This window comes from Cricetulus griseus, chromosome 3 (genome assembly GCF_003668045.3).
Source record: "Cricetulus griseus strain 17A/GY chromosome 3, alternate assembly CriGri-PICRH-1.0, whole genome shotgun sequence".
Taxonomy (NCBI): Eukaryota; Metazoa; Chordata; class Mammalia; order Rodentia; family Cricetidae; genus Cricetulus; species Cricetulus griseus.
Window position 1 is genome coordinate 227,073,349 of NC_048596.1, and position 24,979 is coordinate 227,098,327.

General features: G+C 42.4%; 1 protein-coding gene across 1 annotated transcript in view; it reads left to right on the top strand.

The window, feature by feature from the left end:
- Positions 1-823: 823 nt before the first annotated feature.
- The window catches only part of Itih5 (inter-alpha-trypsin inhibitor heavy chain 5), a 98,874-nt gene continuing 74,718 nt past the window's right edge, over positions 824-24,979 (top strand). Inside the window, exons 1-2 of the mRNA XM_027405135.2 lie at positions 824-1,005; positions 13,287-13,331. Coding sequence (XP_027260936.1) covers positions 916-1,005; positions 13,287-13,331 — 135 coding nt within the window. The 5' untranslated portion in view covers positions 824-915. The remainder of the gene's footprint in view (positions 1,006-13,286; positions 13,332-24,979) is intronic.

Genomic DNA, 24,979 nt, shown 5'->3' on the forward strand with positions numbered 1-24,979 from the left:
ACTTCCCCCAGGTTCTAAAAGGTCAAGCATGGGAGGTCCATAGGCAATGAGCCTTCCTGTGGCAAAACAAGAACAGAAGCAACAATTTATAATCAAGATACATAAATTCATTTCCGGGCTAACATCCACACAGGTCTAATTCTGATTGTCTTTTCTGTCCCCCAATACTTGAATGGCATTAAAAGGGACAATGCTGCTTGTGTGCCTTAGACCACCAGTCATCCCTTACTTGTGACTCTAAATGGGGACAGGTGCTAAGAGTAAGGGAGGGGACCTGGCAACTTTAGGCCTCAGGTGAGTCTGGTGTGCCGACCCCCATCTCTTGCCAACAAGGATTAAGCAAATCCTAAGGAAAGCAGGGAAGGAAGAGTTGGGGATGATGGTGCTGGCAGCTGCAGGAAAAGGCTTGAACTTAGAGTAGTAGTCTATTCATTGAACGCAGTATGGAAGGGCCAGAGGGTGTTCAAGCGGGGCAAAGCAGTTTGCCTCGGTTGTGCACACAGCTGGGGCAGGTCTGGAGACGTTTCCTCCTGGGACCATGGGGACCCATTAGCTACTTGAGAGTTGGAGGTGGGACCTGGAGGTGGTGCCTGCTGGAAGCTGTCCTGTGGACAATTGTAGAGCCCAGGAGAGGCAAAACGGAGGCAGGGATCACATGGTGAGTAGTGGGCGGAACCAGGGATGGGGGAGCCTCGGAAGGCACAAGTAGGAGTGGCCTAGGCTAGTGGTGCTGCTGGAGACTGGACCCAGGCAGGCCAGGAGGGCATGAAGGGGGCGGGGACCTTGTTGGGAGGGGCTCTGGTGGAGGCGGGGCTGGATGGAGCGTGTGCGTCTTTCTGCAGCCTTGGGCGCAGCTCCTTCAGCACCCTGTAAATCCTTTCCTGTCCCAGAGCTGTCGCGCGCTCCGGCCTCACCATGCTCCTGCTGCTGTGGCTGTGCCTGGGGCTGCCCCTCTTCTCGGAGTCCCAGGAAGAGGCTCGGAGCTGGGATGACACCTCAGAGCAAGTAAGTAGGAGAGCTGTGGGAGCCCGCGGCTCTGTCCCTTCCCTCCGCCTCCCTGGGCCGCGTGGCTTCTGGACAGGCTGCTATTGACCAGAGGGATGCAAGGAAGGGAGGCATCGCCTCCTTTTCGGTCTGCACCATCCCTCTCTCCAGGCTTCGGCTTGGGAGCTTTCCCATCTGTTGGTCACTTGTGCCTCTTCTAAGTGGTTCTTCGCGCCTGCCTCTCACCAGTTTGGCGCATAGTTGTGAATAGAACGTCAAAGCCCTGGAGAATCAAATGTTCTTGTTGGCTCTCGCGGTCGACCAGATTCCTATCCGTCCTTGCAAATTTCTGAGACGGAATCCCGCCTAGAAGTTCATTACAAGTTTCTGTCTCAGACTTGTGAAGTAGTTAGCTGCGAATGCTCATCCAGGGAGAAAAGAACTTATTAAAAGTCACAAACTCCTGGAAACTTCAACTCTCTCCACCTTTTGAACATAGGAGAACTCAATCTCTCCTCCCCCCCCCCCCGTTCTTATCAATTGTGAATAGTTTACTGAAAGTCCCATGATTAAGCCAGTACCGAGAACTAAAACAGCTCAGGTACTCTATGCACGTGTTAGCTTTTGTTTTAATCAGCTTAACCTCACAGGTGAGCACAACTCTGCCAATGAAAAGGTTCAGTTCAGTCCAGACCACTGGAAAGTTCTATGAAAACCATCAAACAGATTCGCACCAACAACCCTGTGAAGATCCTGAAGAAGAAGGGACTGTTTCACAGAAAGTGAATCTTGATGTTGACACAATCATTTAAAAGACGAACTGTTTAGTTTAAAGCATGTTTTCACGGATGAGGAGGACATAAGCAGGCATATTTCTTACCAGCTTTGTTTGGAAATTAGACCTGGAAGATGGAATCCACACCTTTATCTGTGGTTATTTTCATGAGGGGTCCACTTTAAGAAGGTGTTTATCTTTAAGGTGCGAAATGTGGGGCTCCCTTTAGGGACTATCAAGAGTAGCCAGCGAAGTCCCAAGAGCTTTTGTGGTGGTGTAGGAAACATCTAGGCTTTAGGTTCAGAGAGAGGTTTGGTCCCCACTCTGCCACTTACAGCTGTGTGACATGAACTAGGCAAACTCTAGTTTTGAAAGCAACAGTTTTTCTCTCCAAGGCATGCTGTTCTACGAAGCTAAGGCTGGCCAGGCACTTGCTTTTAGCCCAGGCTGGCTTTGAACTCACAGTCTTCCAGCCTGAATCTTCCAAATGCTGGAATTACAGATATGCACCATGTCTGGTTTGCAATTTTATTTGCACATTCTAGTAAGGGTTTAACTAGCTGGGTTAGGACCTGGTATCCAGTAGGTACTCCATAAATGGGAGATATTTTAGTGGTTGGTATTTGGCTGACTAGGTTTGAATCCTAAGCTTGCCAACAGTATTGACACTTGACACAGGCTTGCAGAGCGGAATTGCTAAGGGAAGGAATTCAGGGTAAAGATCTTGAAGCTTGGAGAGGGTGTAAGGGGAAAGGAGTGTGGGAAGAACTGAAACAAAGAATCTTTCTGAGGACTAGCAATGGATTCAAGCCATGCTGTCTACACAACTGCAAGTGAGCTTAACACTTTCCAAAGTTTCCTTCTTAGGAAAACATGGATTTGGCTCATTTTGGAGATTTCCTGTTGTCTTCAGTCCATGGCAATATTTTTATTGAAAATGACTCAATCAGACAAAAATAAAATAAAAAGCTGCTATGGAAATTTGGGATTTCCACATTCTATTCATACTGTATTTTAAATTGTGTGTGTGTGTGTGTGTGTGTGTGTGTGTGTGTGTGTTGCTGAGAGTATGTGACTGGCGTTGGCTGAGGATGTGTGACCCAGTGGTAGAATGCTTGCCTGGGATGAATGAGACCTCTGAGTTCCATCCCAAGAACTGAAAGATTTGATATAGTAAAATCTTAGAAAGAATCTCAGAATGTAGTCATTGTTCTACTCTTAATAATTATAACCTTTGAAGTTATGTGTAAACTTAGTTTGTAGAATGTAATAAGGGGTCTGGGGAGACAACTGGTTCAGAAAAATGTTTACTTACAAGCAAGAGGACCTGAGTTCAATTCCCCAAACCCAACATAACAAAAAAAAATAACAACAAATAAGCAAACAACAAAAGGAGACAGGCACTGGTGGCCAACTTGTAATCCTAGTGACAGAGAGGTAGAGACAGGCAGCTCACTGGGACTTGTGGCCAGACAACCTAACTTGCTCAGCACATTCCAGGCCAGTGACCCTATCTCAGAAACTGATGGGCAGTGCCTGAGGAATAACACCATTTCACACACATATGGTTAATTACACACACACACACACACACACACACACACACACACACACACACACACAGGTATATAACTTTGATGGAGGTTGTAATGCAACTGAACATGCTTATCAACTTTCAGAGAGTTCTGATCATTTACTTGAAATTAGAAACAATACTGTTTGTACCTTAGCTTCAGTGTCCTTCCTCCACCCCCACCCTCTACTGTATCTGTAAATTATATGACTTTTAGTGGAGTGGCCACTAAAAACAGTGGTTTTCTATCTTCTGTGTTCTTGGGAAGTTGAATATCAGAAATGTGGCTCCTCTCCCACCAATGTTGCTGAATGGGAAGGGATGGGGCAGGTGACAGGAGGCCCACAGTTTGAGTAATGCTGCCTTAAAAGATGCTGACAGGAGCCAGGTAGATGGCTTAGTGGGTACAAGTGTGTGTCACCAAACTTGATGACCTGAGTTCCATCTCCAGGACCCACATGGTAGAAAGAGAGAACTGACTCCCACAATTTGTCCTCTGACCTCTACAAGTTTGGCATGGCCCCACACAGAGTAAGTAAATAATTGTAATAAAAATAATAAAATATTAAAAGAGGAATATGCCAGGGAATCAGTATTGGAACTGAAGTGATATGAAATAAATTTGCTTCTATCTGCTGATTTATCTACTCTTTGTCTTCAATTTATATGGTTTTTGAAAATAAGGATAAAGTTATTACATAGGCAGTTCTCAATAAAAAACAATATCAGTTACTGAGTGTACTAAAGCTCTCCAAATGCCAGGAGGTTTATTTAAAGCAAAAAGAAGCAATGAAATATTATGGTTAAAAATAGTCCAAGTACAGCCAGGCTATGTGGGGTTCAAATCTGGGCCCCACTACTTCCTGGCTGTATATTCTTGGTCAAGTAACTTAACCTCTCTGGATTTCATTTTCATACTGTGAGCATAAAGTTGTTAATAGTTCCTAGCTCACAGACAGGGATGGACCTGTGTTTGGGGACAGAAGGTAACTCTGAAGGAGTCCTTTAAAAGAAAAAATATGAAATTATGAAAAATGAGATGCTAAAGAAGCCTTTCATTTGGTAAATGTGTAACAAGTTGCACAGTTTTGTCAACAGGACACTCACCTTAAATGTCCAGTTTCAGGGACTGGCTACAAGCAAAGGCTTCTCAAATCTCTATCACTGTCTAAATAATATGATGTGAAACAGTACTTACCTCACATTTCCAAGGCTGTGTTTGATTTCTAGCACCACATCATCATCATCATCATCATCATCATAATAATAATAATAATAATAATAATAACTATAACTATAATAACAACTATATAAATACAACAACAACTATAAAATCAACAATAAACATTTCATTATTTATTTATTTTCATATTTATTTGTGTGTGTGTGTGTGTGTGTGTGTGTGTGTGTGTGTATCAGAAGAAAACTTGCAGTATCAGTTTTTTTCCAGGGGTCAAACTCTGAGCCATTTCACCAGCCCAGTAATAAATTTTATTTTGGTTTTTCGAGGCAGGGTTTCTCTGTGGCTTTGGAGGATGTCCTGGAACTAGCTCTTGTAGATCAGGCTGGTCTCGAACTCACAGAGATCTGCCTGTCTCTGCCTCCCAAGTGCTGGGATTAAAGGCATGTGCCACCAACGCCCGGCTCAGTAATAAAAATTTTAAACAGTAATAAATGTACTCATTCTATGCTGCTGTGGGTTTTGTGTATGGAGCCAATCCAGGCAAAGCATTTGCATGGAATATATATTATATATATATATATATAATATATATATATAGTGTGTGTGTGTGTGTGTGTGTGTGTGTGTGTGTGTGTGTGAGCATCAGGCATTTACACTAGCATGCTATATCAGGGGATCTAGGAGGACACATCAGCAACAGCAGCAGCCAAGATGTGACACTGTAGATGTTACAGCCACTAAGTTGATCACTCCCTATGCACATTTAAAAGGCAAGCCTTTCCTGCTCCTCTCTTTCTTTTCCCTCTGCTCTGGTTTGGAGGTTACCTCTACACCTCCCCCCAATAATCCTCCCATGTGAGTTTTGTTGTATTGTGTGACTTTGTGATGCTCCTTGATTCCAACCTGCTAAGGTTGCCTTCCCCTGATAAACTACTACAGTGTGTGTAGTACAATCTAGTTAAATCCACAGATGCCATACCAAGGTCTCAATGAAACTGATCTACAGAGGACAGCCATCCAGGAGAGGCTATCTGGGAGAAGCTGGGCCCTCAGGCTTATATACATGCAGATCACAGAGCTCACGAGTGCTGAGTCCCAAAGCTAGGGCTCCCAATGAAACTTCCAGACTGATAACTTTGCCTAAAGCTCCCGACACAGATTCTGCTCAGCACACGCTGGTCCTAAACGTCCATCCTGGTGATCAATTTCCAAACTTCCCAAACAATAAACTCCTCATAAAGTTGCACCCATTACCATGTCTTCTCATTTGAATACGACAGCCATTTCTTTTAGCTTTCTATTAAGTGAAGCCAGTACTTTCTCTGCTAAGCCTACAGTACAGCTGCAGGCTGTGGGCCTCTCCATAATGCCTCCCTTATGTATGGGGTGTGGTTTCTGAGATGGAACTGTAAGACTGAATGGGGAAAGAGATATTGTGGGAGACATTCCAGAGATGTGCTCACTCCCAAATTGACCGTATCTCATGTCTTGAGGGTGGAAAGGAAGGGTGGGGGCTGCCTGGGACTGGGTGATGAATTATAAGTGACTTTGTGCTCCTAACTAGCATGTTCTCAAGATTGTGGGTGCTCAGCTGTAAAGAATGTTTGATCGATGTGCAGTCTGAATTTGGCCAGCAACACCAGCAAAGCTGCTGCGTCCAAGACTGGTTTAGAAGAATGAGGCACAGGGTGCTCTGACAGTTCTAAGGAACTGGGAAGTAAAGATGGACATGTCCTTAGTCACTCATATTTCTCTTTTCCTTTCTCTCTTTTTAATCTCTCCTGTGTATGTATATATGTATACAAGTGTATGTAGGTGCACATTCCTCTGTATGCAAATGTGTATGGGGGCCAAAGGACAACTGTGGGTATTGTTCCTCAGGTGCAATGTATAACTTTTATTTATTAAGATTTAATCAGTTTTACTTTGTGTGTGTGTGAGTGTGTGCTTGAGTGTATAGATGTATATATACCTGGTACCCTTGGAAACCAGAAGAGTAAATCTGATGCCCTGGAACTGGAGTTGCAGATGTTTCTTTTTCTCTCCCTACCCCCCCCCCCCGCCCCTGCCAACCTTTCCAGACTAAGACTCAGACTCAGACTCAGACTCAGACTCAGACTCAGACTCAGACTCAGACTCAGACTCAGACTCACTACACTCAACCAGGGATAAATGCAGTCTCAAGCGATTTTTCAATACCCAGCTTCAATTTTGTTCCAGATTCTATGGCAGATCTCTAAGGCACTGGTTGCTCTGATGTAGGTCTCATTTTCAGTTCTGGTGAGTGGATCAGTTTCTTGTCCTTGCCCCACTGGGAAGGGTGACTTCCGTATGTTCAAGATGCTTGCTGAGGTTGGCCTTAATGAAGCATCTATCACATGGGTCATGGGACCTAGATTCAGGGACCTTAGGAGAGATCTCAAAAAGGAGAGTAGAGGATATGAACTCACCCATATGATCTGTACCAGCCATTCTAGGTCACTCAAGCATCCAGGGTAGGAAACAGCGGAGATGGTCCAGGCATCTCCTCTCCTAGCTCACATGCTTTCCCACTGGTGGACTATGCTAGTCAGTTCTGTGGTGCTTTAACAGATGCCAGCTAATCAACCTGTGACAACATGGTTCATGGTTTTCCAGGGGTTCTGATCCACTGATGAATTGTCCTATTGTGTTGAAACAAGTGTGAGACAATACAATACAGAGACACATGGTACAGCAAAACCACTTACATTGTGACTGAGAAGTAAAAGGGAAAGAGTGGGAAACCAGCTTCCAACACCCTCTTTCCAGTCTCCCCCATGTCCCAAAGGCTTCTCACTAGGCTCCCCCTGCTAAAGTTCCCCTTCATTTCATTAGTGACAAGCTGGAGGCCATGCCTGTAACACGTAGGTCTTTGAAGGACACTGAAACTCCAAATCAGGGCAGGGACTCATGGAGGTATATCTCAACCTCATTTCTGTAGTCCTCTATAAAGCACAATTAAACACTGAGATAGAGCCATGGAGAAACGGAGATCAGCACCTGTGATTTTAAAGGGCTTTGTTCTAACATCTATTTCCACTAAGATCCGATGGAGTAGAGGTGATGACTCTAATCTCCAGCCTTGATATTTACTGTGAGCTTATATGAAAGAAAACTTTTGCCTGCTTTTCTAGTTCCAGGTGCTGACTATTGCCAGGTCCACAGGAGTCAGAGAGGGCAGGAACACCATGTATCCAATGGTTTCTGAGCATTCTTCCTCTAGGGAACCCAATTCTCTCCTTTCCATCCCTCTCTATATAGCTAGTTCTAGCCAGACTGTAATACCCCAAAGTCTTCACTACTCAAGGATGTGGTGAACTTCAAGTTTTTTTTTTTTTTTTTTTGCTTTTTATACCATGTACCTGTACTGTGTTTGTTATTATGTGTTTATGGATTTCTTCCTTCTTTCCTTCCTTCCTTTGTTTTCTTTTATTCCTTCCTTTCTTTTTCCTTCCCTCTCCTTTCACTTGTTCACTATATAATATGGTCCTTGATGGCAGAGATTCAAAGACTTTTTAAAGATTTGTTTGTTTGTTCATCTATCTATCTATCTATCTATCTATCTATCTATCTATCTATCTATCATCTATCAATCATTTATCTAGTATGTGTGGAGGTCAGAGGGCAACTTGTGGGAGGAGTTTGCCCTTCATTTCCTCTGTGTCAGTACCAGGGATAGAACTCAGGTCTTTTTTTTTCTTTTTCTTTTTTCTTTTTTTTTTTTTGTTTTTTTGAGACAGGGTTTCTCTGAGTAGTTTTGGAGCCTATCCTGGCACTCACTCTGGAGACCATGCTGGCCTCAAACTCACAGAGATCCTCCTGCCTCTGCCTCCCGAGTGCTGGGATTAAAGGCGTGTGCCAACAACGCCCGGCTTAGAACTCAGGTCTTCAGACTGACCAGCAAGTAACTACCCAATGATCCATCTCATTGGTCCATGACATACACTTCTTTTTCTCCCTCCCTCCTTCCCTCCGTTCCTTCCTTCCTTCCTTCCTTCCTTCCTTCCTTCCTTCCATCCTTCCTTCCTTTCTTTTTTGTTTCTCGAGACAGGGTTTCTCTGTGGCTTTGGAGGCTGTTCTGGAACTAGCTCTTGTAGACCAGGTTGATCTCGAACTCACAGAGATCCAATTGCCTCTGCCTCCCAAGTGCTGGGATTAAAGGTATGAGCCACCACTGCCCGGGCTTTTTTTGACTTACACTTAATAAGTACTGTAGTCTAGGCATTTTGTGTTCTGATGTTGAATTGAAATGCTGTCCTTGCTAGAAGTGACTAATCCCATTTGAGCTATCTCCTAAGTCTGTGGGAACCCCAAGGCTACTGGCTATGGTCATCGTCTTAGACCCTATGTTTCTGACCACAATGCCCACCACCAGGTTCTTTGAAGATAATGGAATAAAAAAATTTCTTAAACAAGATAAAGAATCAAAATCCCTAACTGCAAACAATGATGGTGACATCAATGTCATTTCCACTTCCTGTCCTGGCTGGCACCAGTAATTGGCCTGTAACAGTAAGATTGAGTTCTGGGTCAGTTTGAGTTCAAACTTGGACTGAAGTGTAGCCATGGTGATCCCCTGAGATGCTAGATAGTCATCTCAAAAATGAAAAAGCTTTTTTCATTTTCCTTCAAGTTTGCTTGTTTTGTTAGGAAAGCCTATTTTGAAAGGAGACTTCAAAGAACATACTTTAGGTCAGGCAGAGCACTTAATACCTGAGAGAGGCTGGGCTGCCTTCTGGCTGCCGTTGTCTTAAGTGCTCCCCCCACCTATTCTACAGTTTTAGGGAGGGAAAGACCTAAGGTGAACTGAGAACTGGTGAAACCCTTACCCTGGGTCCTTACTGTGACGGCACTTTGGTCCCTTGTTCATCTCCTCTCTCTTCAGAAACCAGAAGCAGATTTGTCCTAAAGGAGACCTTGTTCCCACATGGCATTGGCTGATAATACCCCAAGTCCTAGTTTCTCTCTCATGTTCTATTGAATAGGAGGTTTGGGCAGTGGTTACATAATTAGGGATAAAAGAGTGGGTAGGGATGAACCAATTTCCATTATAATTTTGATTAAAAAATTTAAATGTTTATGCATGTGCCTGTGCGTGTGCGTGCACGTGTGCGTGTGCGTGTGCGTGTGCGTGTGTGTGTGTGTGTGTGTGTGTGTGTGTGTGTGTGTGTGTGTGTACACATGTGTGCTTGAGCATGCATGACACAAGCATGTAGAAGACAATATGTGGGAGTTGGTTCTCTGTGTCTATTGTGTGAGTCCTAGAGATCAAACTCAGGTCATCAGACTCAACAGCAAGTGCCTTTACCCCACTAAGCAATCTTGACACACCTACTCTTAGTTTTTAAAATGGAGATACATTTATTGTTTTTCTAATATGGAAGTAGTATTTGCTAATTTGTCAAAAACCAAAGAAGCAAAGAAAAATGTAAATAGAATTCAACCATCCCAAAGAAATAATCATTAACACTTCAGTGTACATTTTACACATTAAACCACTTATACTTAAATGTAGTCACGTTAAATGTAGTTTTGTTCCCAGGATTAATACTTTAAAATGTTTGACGAAGCTAGGCAGTGGTGGCACATGCTTTTAATCCCATCACTTAAGGTCGGAAGAGGCAGGTGGATCTCTGCGTTTGAGGCCAGCCTGATCTATAGAGTGAGTTCCAGGACAGCCAGTGCTACACAGAGAAACTGCCTCAAAAAACAAAACAAAACAAAAAACAAAACAACCCCCCAAGCAAACAAACAAAAACACAAAACAAACCCCAAAAAACAAAAAATAAAGCAACTCCTCCCAAGCCCCTAAAACTTCAATGAGTATGACTGTCAGAATATAGCAGGTTATGATTGATAACAAAGAATTCCATATATGAATGTCTTAAGTAACACATATTTCATCCTTGCTTATATATTCTTGTGGGCTGGCAGTAGAACAGGTATGCACATGTGGTCATTTGTGAACTTGGGAGAACTGCATCCACACCTAACATGACTAATTACTCTACCAGAGGGAGCAGGCATCTCTGAAATATTAGATATCTATAATTAATACTTGGCTCAGAAGTGGTAAATGTTGCTTATATCCAAAATATTTTGGCCAGAACTTGTCCTAAGGCCCCATCTGTCCACAGTGGGTGATCTTTCTGGCAGAGAGCAGCTAGAAACTTATATAATAAACAATGTTGAAGTCCAGCAATATATCTGCTGGTCAATAAATACAGTTTTACTTTGTTATTCTCAATATTTATTTATCATCATTATGGGGGCACATGTGTGTGTGCCTGTGTGTGTGGGGGGCTGTATGTGTGCATGTTTGTGCTGAGGTATGTATGTAGGTTTGTGTGTGGGGGCAGTATGTGTGCAGTTTATGTGTGAGTGTATGTGTTCTTGTGTGCATGTGGAAGTCAGAGGTCAACCTAGGGTGGCTTTTTTTTTTTTTTTTTCCAGAAGATGTCCATCTGTCTTGGAGTTTCGGACAGGGTCTTTCACTGGAACCTGGAATTCTTAAGGCTGTGCTGGCTGGCCAATGAGCTCTGGGATCCTACTATCTCTGCCTCCTCATGCCCAGTGAACCCTGGGATCCTCCCATCTTTGTCTCCTGATGGCCAATGAGCCCCTGGATCCTCTCGTCTATCTCCCCACAGCCAGTAAGCCCAAGATTCCCCTGTCTGGGTTTCCCCAGTACCAGGATCACAAGGAAGCCATCACTCCTGGGTTTATGTAGGTTCTGGGGTCAAGATCAGGTCCTTGGGCTTGTGAGGCAAACACTTTGCCAACAGCCACCTCTCTGGTTCCCAAGTTATCATGGTATATTTATTTTTTTCTTTTTCTTTTTTTATTTAAATTAGAAACAAGTTTCTTTTACATGTCAATCTTAGTTCCCTCTCCCTCCCTTCCTCTCCTGCCCCCTCCCACCAACCCCCTATCCCAATCCTTTTCTGTTCCCCAGGGAGAGTGAGGCCTTCCATATGGGATCTTCAAAGTCTGTCATATCATTTGGAGCAGGGCCTAGACCCTCCCCAGTCTATCTAGGCTGAGAGAGTATCCCTCTATGTGGAGAGGGTTACCAAAGTTCATTTATATACTAGGGGTAAATACTGATCCACTACCAGTGTGTGTGTGTGTGTGTGTGTGTGTGTGTGTGTGTGTGTGTATGTAGGTGTCTCTCTGTGTGTGATGTATCTGTGTGTATTTCCATATATGTGTGTAGGGATAGTCCACATCAGGTTCCCTTCCACATCATTCTTTCTCTTATTTCCTGAGACAGAGTCTCTCACTGAATCTGGGGCTTGCTGCTTCTACTGACTGGCTAGCCAACAAGCTCCAGGAATCCTCTTGTGTCCTCCACTTCCTGGCAGTCCTGGGGCTCTCTATGTGTGCTGCTGCACTTGGCTTTCTATGTGGGTCCTTGGGATTGAACCCAAGGCCTCATGTTTGTACACAACCACTTTTCACACCAAGTCACCTCCCCAGGCTCCAGAGTTTCTTTTTAGAAAGTTAATAAAAACTGCTCTGATTGTGGTGATGGCTGCCCATGCCTTACAAAGAAAGATACTTTCACTTGTGCACAAAATGAGTGAATTTCATGGTATAAAATCACACCTCAAAAAACTATTTAAGCATGTGTAAAGTCAGTCTGGAGAGATGGCTCAGAAGTTAAGCGTGCTTCCTGTTCTCACAGAGGGGCAGAGCTCTGCTCTCCAGCTCTAGGGGAACCCAAAGCATCTGGCTACATACAGCACCATACACAGAAACACAGGCACATAATTAAAGACAAAATAGATTTTAAATGTGTAAAGCCTGGGCATAATTTTCAAGTGTCTGTTCTATATTTTCCAAAGGACAATTTGTTACTCTTAGCAATAAGCATTATGTTTCTATTATTTATACAGGTTTAGTGTGTTTGATACACAAAGAGAAGCTAGCATCATTAATGGACTGGCTTATTATTACTGTGACTTTAATCTTTATTTATTTATTTATTTATTTATTTATTTATGGTTTATTTATTTATATGTTTACAGGTGTTTTGCCTCTCTGTAAGTGTATAACATTTCTATGCCTGGCACTCATGAAAGCCAAAGAGGATGATGTATCTTCAAGAACTGTGGTTATAGACTGTTGTGAGTCACCATGTGGGTGCTGGGAATTGAACTTGGGTCCTTTGAAGAGCTATTTACTGTTGAGACATCTCTTCAGCCCAGCGGATTTTTTAAAGGAAATTTTTTATTATTTTGTTTCTGTACCTACCTCTTGTCTATGAGAAAATAGAAGAAATCTTATAGAAAAGAAATCTTCAAGGAAATCCAGGGTAACTTCAGTGTTGCATCTAGATTTCCTAGAGTTTGCATTGAATAGGAACACACCAGAAGAAGTCAAAAGTCTGTGTTACAATGATGTAATGGATGCAATAACAAGGAATTTAATGTCAAGCCAAAGACTGAGTGAGGCAGAATGCAAGCATTCCGTGGGTATCTCTGTTCTTGTCACTGTTGCAGATGTAGGCACACCCAGATGATGAGGAAGTTTGGCCTCATGGATTCTGAGTCAAGCAGGGCTAAGAATGATAGATTCTATTTCCAGCCTAGAAAAACACTCTCAAAAAAACAAAAACAAAAAACAAACCAGAACTACTTTTCAAACTAGATATCCTTAGTGGTGAATTTGAATGGGTTTTAACAACTTCACATGACTCATTCATGAATACCTCCCAGTTCTATTTCATATTTCTTTTCTCTTTCCAGGTCGCACTCAGGGTGCCCAGACAACTCAGGCTGCTGCAAAGGCTGGTATGTATATCCACAGATATCACATTCAATTTCTTCATCCTTCTGCTTCCTTTTAACCAGGAACTAGATGCAGGTTCCCCAAAGCTCCTGGTCCTCCTTAGAGACGAAGCCTAGCATGAAACAGTGTAGCTGACTCCTTTAGAAGTTTTCTCAAAGGGGATATTTCTTTCTTAAAGGAGGGACTAGAGAGATGGCTCAATGGGTAAAGTGCTTGTTGCACAAGCATGGGGACCTGAGTTCAAATCCCCAGCACCTATGTAAACAGCCTAATGTGACTGCATGCGGGCCTGTTACACTGGTGCTGTGCGAGGTGGAGACAGGAGGATCACTAGAGCTGGGGGCTGTCAGTCTACTTCCAGTTCAGTGAGAGACACTGCTGCAATGGAATGAGAGGGAATGATACAGTAGAATTCCTGAGGGCTTCCTCTGGCCTTTGCCTGTGTGCTCATGAGTGCAACCCCCTTACCCCCAACATACAAAGACAACTTATGGAGCTTCAAGTATCTGTGTTAAGAACGGAAAATCTAAATATAGTCTATGTATTTGTTTGTTTTTATAATATCTTTATTCAGGAAATAAGGCTTTTGTTTGGAAGTGAGCAGTATTTGTAGATTAAAGCATTGTGTGGTGAGGGTTGGATGGGCTCTCCATACATCACAGAGCCTGTGAACACATTCCCTGACTATGAAAAAATTTTGACATCTGGAAATAGATTGTTGGTCATCTGGAGTAGCTAATCTCTGAAATGCTTTTATTTTGGCTCTGCTCTTTTAATCCCCATAATTGTGAATTCATCAAGGATCCTCACGCTACAGGCTACATCTGTCTTTAGAATTGGAAGATTCCTTCAGAAATTCACCATTGGTTTACTGATTTTTGTTTGTTTCTTTTTGGTGTAGTTGCTGTGTGAATGTTTTGGGTTCTGTCATTTCTTTTATAGCCTCTAAATTTTGTTATTGAGTAAAAAGACTTTTTTTTTTTGAGAAGGGGTCTCATGTGTCCCCGCCTGGCCTGAAACTCTCTCTGAAGTCCAGACTGCCCTTTGAATCCTGCTGCTCCAGCATCTACTTCCCAAATGCATGGAGGATTGCTGGCGTGTGCTGCCATGTCCAGCAGTTACAAAGATTTTCATGACCCTCTCATCTGCACAGTTCATAGATCTCTTCCATTTTCTTAGAAACCTCTTAAAATCTCCATGTCTTATTTTCTCATGCATTAGACATTTTGAGCATGAGTTCTATCCATGAAGGGTCTTTCCACGAGTAATGCATGTGCCATGTCTTCTACACCTCTATCACCAAGAGGATAAAACTCTAAATGTAGCTTCTGTAGTTTTTTACATGAGATTGCATGATCTGGCTTCTGCCTGTGCTTGGAGTCTCTAGCTGGCACTCACCAACTATGGATCTCAATATGTTCCAAATTATAATTAATGAATAGAAAGTAGACAGCTCAAAATGGTCCAGGTTTTAACTAATGAACAGAAAATGAGCAGCCACAGCTAGGAGTCTCCCACCATTGTCAGGACCACAGAGATATGTCTGGTTATATTTAGAACTAATTAGATTCTTCTTTTTATAGAAGTCCTTGGATGGACACACACAGACCATACCATACACCCCCCTACAGCACACCCCCCAAAAACCACCCCCCCACACACACTGCATTTTGAACATCAGGGGGATCTTTGTATCTGAGCTTCTACCATAAATAGCTTTCTTAAGTCAATTTACTGCTGTCATTTGCCCTCTGACATCAGGGGTCCTTCTTAGTAGCCCTTTGGTAGGAGGTATTCTCAAGTTTGTGCCGGGAATTATTTTATTCCAATGTGGTATGATACACAATCACTGAAATGATTGACACAAAGGAAGAACTTTGCACTCACATGTCCCTGGTAACAGGAGTTGTGCTCTGCATACAAAACCTCACATAGAAGCACCAGGGCTGGTCAGGAAGCAGTGGGTGGGGTGGACGGTGGAGCACAGCCCAGAGCATCTATTAGGATTTTCATGGGAAGGAATGAGTGAGCTGGTGGATGTGCCCAGTAAGCGTAGGATCGGATATTTGGAGTCATTTTGGCAGGCTCTGGGCTTTAACAACTGTCCCTCATTGCCCAGTACCTGGTTCTTGGTGATTTGGGGCAAAGAGAGAATTAGTTTAGTGTGTGTGAGTGTTTGATAGAGGAAGCGGTCAGGATTGTGGATAATAAAGACCATAATAAATGTGGTTTTCATATTAAAGGTGTACTAGTAGGGCAGTCACTGCTGCCTCTAGAGGGAGGGTAGGAGTCTCTCTAGGAACACAGCCAGGAATGCCAGAACACCAGGTCATGTCATCTGCAGGAAAATGGATGCAAGTGGAGAGAATCATACTAAGTGAACTAAGTCTGAGAAAGACAGATATTGCATGTTTTCTCTTGCTTGTGGGTTCTAGAGCTTATAGATACATAAAATCACTTATATACATAAGATGACATGAGTAGAAGTGAGGCTGGTTGAGGAATGAAGGGGACTGATGGGAGCTAGGTAAAGAGGAGGGTTGTGTGGCCCAGAGGGGAATATGCTCTAAGTGCATCTTTCTTTCATGAAAACGGCCTCATGTAACACTATAGATTATAGTCAGGACAGTTGGTGGATTGGTGCTGACCATCAGTCTCTCGTCGATGCTGTGTACACCTGTGTCCATCTCCCCATCCCCAACTCTAACCGACACAGTGTCATTTTCAGAAGATCACAGAATGGCTGTTTACCTCTGGATAGGAATAATTACACTTAGTGTTCCTATCTCTAAATGTTGGGAGGCATTGCTGTGAGTATTGCATGAATGTGAACAGGTGAATCGGAGCTGGTGTCATGTTCTGTCTGCAAATGGAGGAGGGAGTGACTTTCCCCAGGTGGTGAATACATATCTGAGGAAACTTCAGCAATGACAACTATACACTTTCCTAAAAGAGTAGAGGCCTTAAGGTTGAGTAAAGGTCAATGGACCTAGCATGCAGCCACCTGCTCCATTCCGGTCTTTTCTTCCATACAACAAGGGAGCATGAAATTAGCCATTTTCTGTACCTGCTCTCAGTGTGCCTCTCCTAGTGACTGTAAGTAGTGTAATGTTAGTCCAGGGGGCTGCAGAGATAGCACAGTGGTTTCCCAGAGAACCTGGGTTCAGCTCCCAGCAATATTTTTTGTTTTTAAAGAATAGAATAATTAGTCGGGGACCAAGCACCAAAGGGTTAATAATCTTCTAGGAAGAGGGGACTGAACTGGGCTCTGGCAACTGGGCAGTGTCCCAAACATTCCACAGTGACATTTCCAGATGGTGACTTGGGTAATTCATGACATCCTCTGGGTGGCTTGAAGTTAAATGACTCCCGTGAGTCATACCCGAACCTCTGGTCCCTCGGGCAGCTAATTAAGACACACCCTGCCTCAAACTACTTTTACATCTGGGTTGGTTTTGGAGGAAAAAAATAATGAAGAAATTACATTATGTCACAGGAAGATTTTTTTTTTGGCTTTGTATTTTCCAGTTGACATCTCCAAACAAAATAATTATTTATATATAAATACGCTGACCATGTTGAATTTTTAAGAACTATATTGGGAAAATATGAGACAACTCTTTTATAGTCTCCCATTTATGGCACCTTCTCATAGACTTCTGCCATGCAAAACTCTGTGTTTGCTTTCTGCTGGCAGGGCCTGACTAATTCGCCCACTTGTCACCTACTCCCCCACCTGCTTCTCACTGTGCCCTAATTTCCTAATTCTGGTGTAGTCACCACTCTTGGAATGGACATGGTTTATTTCATGCCTTTTGTGCCCCTTTTCTTTTATCTCCCCCGCCCCTTATTGGTGGTTTAACCCAGAAGTTCATGCATGCTAGGGAAACACTCTCATCACTGTACCACGTTCTCAGTCTAGAACATCCTTTTCATTCTCTTTCACCATCTACAATTTTGAAATGTTTTCTAAAAACCCTTTTTCACACTTTGCAGACATTACTGAAATATCTTTCTCCTATAGTTTTATTCCTTTTCCTGTTTGTTTGTGGGCCCTGAGTACTGAACCCAGGACCGCATGCATGTAAGCAGCTCTACCATTGAGGTGAACCCACAACCTTGTAGGTGGAATTTTCCTGTCCCACAGCCACTCTCAAATAACCATAGGACAGTCTAATCATTAATTATAAATGCTTGGTCAATAGTTCAGGCTTATTTCTAACTAGCACTTACATTTTAAGTTAACCCAGCTTCCTCACTTATGCTCTGCCATGTGGCAGTACCTTTATTAACATAGCATGTTCATCTCCTGCTCCCTCTGCATCTAGCTGGCAACTCCAGACTCCGCCCTTCTTCCTCCCAGCATTTTCCTAGTCTGGCTCCCCTGCCTAACCTTATTCTGTTCAGCTATTGCCAGTCAGCTTCTTTATTAAGCCAACCACAACTACACAGTGTAAAGAGATATTCCACAGCACAGCCATTTATCTTTCTTCTGAGCTCTGGAAATCTGACAGTCACGGTCCCTAAGGCATCTCCTCATTTTTGTCAGTATGTATCTCTCTACCTGCCCTCCTCAAATTACATGCACATCTCACTCCTATATCTTTGTACATTGTTTTGTATTTCCCCCTTGCTTCCAAATATAGTTTGCAAGCACCTTGAGATAAGTAGCCAGCTGGAATGGTTCTTCTCAAACCTTCATGAAATATAGCCTTAAGCACTGTAGAAGTGCTTAAGAGATATTAGCTTATTACATTTTATTTCTGATAGATATACACTTCTTTTTAATTGTTCACATATGGAAGTCAGGGGACAACTTGGAGGAGTTATTTCTCTTTTTCCAACATTTGAGTCCCAGGGATTGAACTTGGGCCATCAGACTTGGTGGCAAGTTCCTTTACCCACTAAGTTATCTCTCTACTCCTTATTTTCAGGTTTTATTTATTTACTTTTAAAGATATACTTTCACATGTGTGTGGGTGCTCTTGGTGCCAGAAGAGGGTGTGTCAGATTCCTTGGAGCCGGAGTTATAGGTGTCTGTAGGCTGCCCTGTAATGGGTTCTGGACACTAAACTTGGATTTTTTGGAAGAGCTTTTGAGTGCTTTTAACTGCTATGCCATCTCTCTAACCCCATTTTTTTTTTTTAGCATTTTTTAGTTATTTAAAAAATTTTCTTTGAGAATTTCATATAACTTATTTTGGATCATATTCATCCTTCCTCCCCAACTCCTCCCAGATCCATCCCATAACCACCCCGACTTCCCTACCCACCCAAGTAAGTTTGTGGCATCTTCTTCCTTTTTCACCCTCCTTTTTCTCCTCCTCCTTCTTCTAAATCCATCAAGTTAAATTTGTGCTGCCCATATACTCTTGGACATGTGGCCTTTCACCATGGTGGACCTACCAGTGGTCATGCCCTTAAAGAAAACTGAGTTTCCTTTTCCTGGCAGCCATTGGTTGTCAACAGCTTCCGAATATTTAAAATTCAGCAAAATTATTTATCTCAAAAGCAAGAATCAGTCAACACGATATTACAATATTAAAAAAATAAACTTTTAATTATTTAAAAATAGTCCTGGACCAGAACTATCCACTAAAAGGAGATAAATTTTATTTAGAGAGCAGTAAACCTGTTTAACTAAGTTGTAAACTTAATAATCCCTTGTCCAAGGGCAAATACCAGACTCTCAAGCAAAAGAGTTATATAAAAAGTTGCTAAAAATTTTTGGATAATGTACAACTGCAACAGTAAGGAACAGATTCAGTTCAATGTCCTGTCTTCAGAGTTCTCTATTTACGGAAGGACCAGTGACTCTCACAAGTAACCTCCGAGTCAGCAAAAAAGACCAGGTTATGGTTATTATACTCTGGGGCAGAATCTCTCGGTGAACATGGAGCTCATCAATTTGGCTAGACTAGTTGGCCAGTGAGCTCCAAGGATCCTACTGCATTCGCTTCCACAGAGCTGGGGTTATAAATGTGTACCAGCGTGCCTGGCTTTTTAAGTGGGTGTTAGGGACTCTGAACTTGGGTCTTTAGACTTGTGTGGCTAACACTTTACAGAGCCATCTACCCAGTCCCCCAAAGACAGTTTTAATCTGTAGAAGTCTAGTTTATGGAAAATGCCCCCCCCCAACCCCTCTAGATTGCGCTTCTCAAACCTTCCTAATGCTACACCCCTTTAATCCAGTTCCTCATGTTGTGGTGACCTACAACCATAAAATTATTTTCATTGCCACTTCATAACTGCAATTTTGCTATTGTTATGAATTGTAATATAAATATCCATGTTCTCTAATGGTCTCAGGTGACCCCTGTGAAAGGGCTACTTGGCCTCCAAAGGGGTCACAACCCATGGGTTGAGAACCACTGGTCTAGATGTAGAACAGCACAGAGTTTGAAATAACCAAGAAAATGTGACTGAATTCCATTCAAGATCAAGTTGCACTGAACAGCAAACTCACATACTATCCATGTTGCATAGGTACTTTTGTATTACACTGTTGTGGAAAAACCTTCATACAAAACTCAGCGGCTTAAAGCAGCAGCCATCTTGCATGATGTTGGAGGCAAGAATTTAGGCAGAAATAATCTTACAATTTAGACAGAGGTCACTTAGAGGTATTTGTCTAGCAGATGAGCTGACATGGAGGGTTCAAATCAGTTTCCCTACACGCGCTGAGTTTGACAAAGATGTTTGGAATGTTGACAAGTATGAGAACTCTGATGTCTGTGTGTTGCCTCTGTAGTAGGACAAAGCCTGGTAACTTCAGACCTCAAAAAAGGAATGTTCTAGGCTACTTGAACAAAAGCTTCGGACTTTGCTATGGCAGTCCCCAAATACAGCTTCCAGTGTGTTCTGTAGATGATGCAAACCACTGAGGTCCAGACTCAATGGGGGACGTAACTTCACCTTTCAATGGGAGGAGAAACAAGGACATTCATGGTCAGCAGCAAAAGTGTAATTCCATACGACGTTGTGTATTGCATGTGCTGAGCAGGTCTTCAATGTCTTTACTGATAAAGTGTTGAAGGAGGGACTCCTGGGTGACTTTCCTTTCTAGTGGTAGAATATGGCATGTACTGTTTTGGAGTGTGACTCATGTTGAGTCTACTATTTCCTCCAGTGAATTTACAAGCAAGTAGTTTTGTCAGCAGAGGATCATCAGTCATGCAGTGAAGCCAGCAATGCCATTCAGGAGGCACCATGCTTCCATCTGCATCCCTGGATGTTTCTTTGCCAATTATTTTTTTAAATTGTTTTTTTATTTGAATTAGAATCAAGATTGTTTTACATGTCAATCCCCGTTCCCTCTCCCTCCCCTTTTCCCCTGCTCCCCACTAACACCCTACCTATCCAATACCATTTCTGCTCTCCAGAGAGAGTGAGGCCTTCCATGGGGGTCTTAAGAGTCTATCATCTCCTTAGGGATAGGGCCTAGGTCCTTCCCCATGTGTCTAGGCTGAGGGAGTATCCCTCTATGTGAAATGGACTCCCAAAGTCCATTCCTACACTAGGGATAAGTACTGATCTACTACAAGAGGCCCCATAGATTTATGAGGCCTCCTCACTGACACCCATGTTCATGGGGTCTGGATCAGTTCCATGCTGGTTTCCCAGTGATCAGTCTGGGGTCCAAGAGCTCCCACTTGTTCAGGTCAGCTGTTTCTGTGGGTTTCACCAGCGTGGTCTTGACCCCTTTGCTCATCACTCCTCCTTCTCTGCAACTGGATTCCAGTTCAGTTCAGTGTTCGGCTGTGGATATCTGCTTCTACTTCCATCAGCTGCTGGATGGAGGCTCTAGGATGGTATATAAGTCATTCCTCAATCTCATTATCAGGGGAGGGCATTTAAGGTAGCCTCTCCACTGTTGCTTAGATGGTTAGTTGGTGTCATCCTTGTTGATCTCTGGACATTTCCCTAGTGCCTGATTTCTTTGCCAATTATTTCAGTGGTATATTTCCCCAGTCAGTGGAAGACAAACTTATTGTCCCCATAACATTTATTTTCACATATGTCTTCCTCACGATTGTACCAACATTTATATCATTTGCCCTGAAGAAAATCCGTAAATAGCCAAGAGGCCACCATGGCTAATGGGCTGTTCTAGCCTGCTTTTCAGGACCTTTATTCAGCAATCCCATTTTCCCTCATTTTTTGTTGTGGCAACACAAGTATAATGATGCCATCTTAGCCCCCTTCCAGACTGTAGTTCAGTGTCATTAGGTATATCAACCAACATTACATCCATCTCCAGAACTATTTGCTAGATTGGAACTCTATACCATTAATGAATCCCAGTTCCTTTCTTTGACCGTATTAGGTGCCTTAGATGGCTTCATAGAGTACTTGTCTTTATATGTCTAGTATTTTCAATTAGCCTACTGGCTTCAAGCATTACTCTTATTGAAGGGTGTGCCAGATGGCCTTCCATTTTTAGGTTACATAGATTACATTATATCATATACCCCATTTTGTTTATCAATTCATCTGTTGATAGACACTTGGACTGTTACTTTGTTAGACAATGTTTTTACTTTGTTAGGACAATGCTCCTCTAAATAAGGGGGAAACAGATGGCAGCCATTCTTAATCTAGAGCCACGCAGGACATAAAGGCGTGAAATACAATTGGAATAAGAAAAACCATGCTAAAAATACAGGGAAACTTGGCTGCTGGCAGCCTCAGAGTCAATGAGGTATCTAAGAGTGGTAAGTCCTGGAGTGAACTAGAATATGGATGTGGACTAGAAACTGGATTGTAAGAGATAGCTGTCCATGACTGCTGGTAGACTACAGTACTACATGCAAATGCCACACAGAGATGCCCCGTGTTTTGTTTTTTTGTTTTTATATTGATTGCACCAAGTTTATTCTTCAACATTCTTAAATACCCCAACCAAAAGGAGGAAAATGACAAAAGACTTCTTTATCAAGATACAACGAAGGAACTCAGAGAAACCATTCTGAGCGAGGTAACCCAATCACAAAAAGGCAAACATGATATGTACTCACTCACATGTGGATTTTATACATAGAGTAAGGGATTACCAGCCTACAATCCACACTGCCAGAGAAACTAGTAAACAAGGAGGACCCTAAAAGAGACAAACTTTGTCCCCTGGAGAAGGGGAAAGAGTCACCATCCCCTGAGCAAATTGAGAACATGGGAAGAGGGGGGAGGGAGCTACGAGAATGAGAAGGGAAGAAAAGGAAGGATGCAGAGGTCATGAGGGAGCAGAAAGGTTGAGTCAGCTGTAGATTAGAAGAAAGGATATGTGATAGGTAGGGTTTTTAGTTGGGGGAATGGTAGGGGAGGAAGGGAGGGAGAAGGGAACTGGGATTGTCGTGTAATTCAATCTTGTTTGTAATTCAAGTAAAAAAAAAAAGAAACAAAGATACAATGAAGAAACAGACTTTCTTCCTTAATTCTCCAAACATTTGGTAACCATGACTTAGACTAAATCTCTTGTTATCTATGTCCCATGTCTTGTTAGTTGTGGATTTTTGTGTGAAAATTTCTCAATTATTAAATATCTTCTGAACTTGACCATTTAAAAATATTGTGAGTCAAATAATTGGAGATCTCCTCATAAAACACATCATTAATCAGTAAATGTGTTTGACTAACTGATACCAGGTTAAACTGTTTTCATGGTGGACACTGGAATAGCAAACTATATGAGAACAGACAGTAAATATTTAAATTCTCCATTACAACAATGCAAGTCCTCTCTACTCTGCTGTACCAGCACCAAAGCATCTCTACATCTTATGTAAGTGATTTGTGACTGTGTTCCAATAAACACTCCTTTACAGGAATGGGTAGTCTACCTGCCACAGATTGTTCATTCCCGTAAATGAATCACAGGGCAGAGGGATCTGAAGGGAGTTTGAAACACAATGAAATCAAACACAAAGGCTTCATGGATGGTATTGAGATGGCTAGTTCAAATGCAATGCACTTATAAAATGGAAGGCCATGCAACTATCAAAAACAGGTAGACAATTTTGTTCAGTAGCATTTTCCAAAGATGGTGGCATGTTGACTAGCCATTTCTCCCATTGAGGTGGTACATATATATGCTCTTTGCCATGGAAACAGGATTCTTTTGTGATTGTTTTTGTAAACAGAATAAGATAGTAATAATACTATGTGGGCTTTTTTGTTTTGTTTTCGGCATTGACATTTAAACTTGTAGCCTCCCATGTACTAGGGAAGAGTTTTTACCACTGAGCCATATCATATTTTTTATACCTTTTAATTTTAAGATAGGATTTCAGTTAGTTGTCCCAGATGGCCCTGAGCTCACTGAAGCCTGGGTAGGGCTTGAAATTGCCACTTCTCTCTCCTCAGCATTGCAAGTAACTGGACCAGGCCCGGCTAGCTAGTAGATTTTGGAAGCTAGAGCACGTAGCAGAGTGTAACTTCCACCTCACTGTTGGGAAAACTATCACATGGTTAGTGAAGTCTCTAGCTACCACAGGCTCTGAGGAGGCTGTGAATTAACCTTGCTTTGTTCATGTGAAAGGACCGACCACCTTAGGTTGCTGTTGGGTCACTATAGAACAGGAAGACAGCAGCCAGCTCTGAATTTGTTCTTAGCTCCATTCTCCATTTGACTGTGAGGCCAGAAAGCATGTGAAGAGGCACAATTGTTATGCTATCAAGCTTTAGACTGGTTTGTTCTGCTGCACATGATAATTGGAATAGATAGATAAAGATGAGCAAATTAGTACATCACTAAAAACAAAACAAAACAAAAACCCCAACTAAGTACATGAACATTGTCCCCAGTTGTGGAAGGGTATACCCCAAACCGTTAAATAGTGCATTTGTGGAATGGAGCTGTGAGTCCAGGGTGGGAGGGAGAGCCTTGCTTGCCATTACATTTGGTATAATCTGAAATTTTAACCATATACACCAGACTTCATACAAATTGATACTTGATATGAAAAATGTAATTTTTTGTATTTACATGCATGGATGCTTTACCTGCATGCATGTCTGTGTACCCATGCACATACCTGGTGCCTGAGATAGACAGAAGAGGGTTTTGGATCACCTGGGACTAGAGTTACACATGGTTGTGAGCTGCCATGTGGGTGCTACAAATCAAACCTGGGCCCACTGGAAGAGCAGGGCATGCTCTTAACTGCCGAGCTCTCTCTCCAGCCTTGAGACTTGGTCATTTTTAAGAAATATGTATACTTAAAATTATGTGTATAGTATATACTGGTAGGTGCTCATGGAAGTCAGAAGTGTCAGAGTCCCCTGGAGCTTGCATTACAGGTGACCAATGCTTGATACAGGTGCTAAGAACTGAACCTGAGTCCTCTGAATCGTGCTGTGCACTCTTGATGAATGAGTCCCCTACTTGAATTTTTTTTTTTGAGAAACAGTTTAAATTTTAAGTAAAGCTATTTAGAAAAAGTTAGTTCACAGTACTTGGTACTTTGTTTTTTACAGATTTCTCTTTTTTCTTTCTAGTGCATTTTTAGAAATCAGAGCAGCACTGTGTGCAATAGTATCTTTTAGGCTTTTCACAAATTCTCAGGAGCACAGCTGTGAACAGTTTGTGTGCATGCCCTCAGATTTGGAGAGAGAAGAATATATTTAATCATGTTTAATTTAGTAAGAAAACTTGT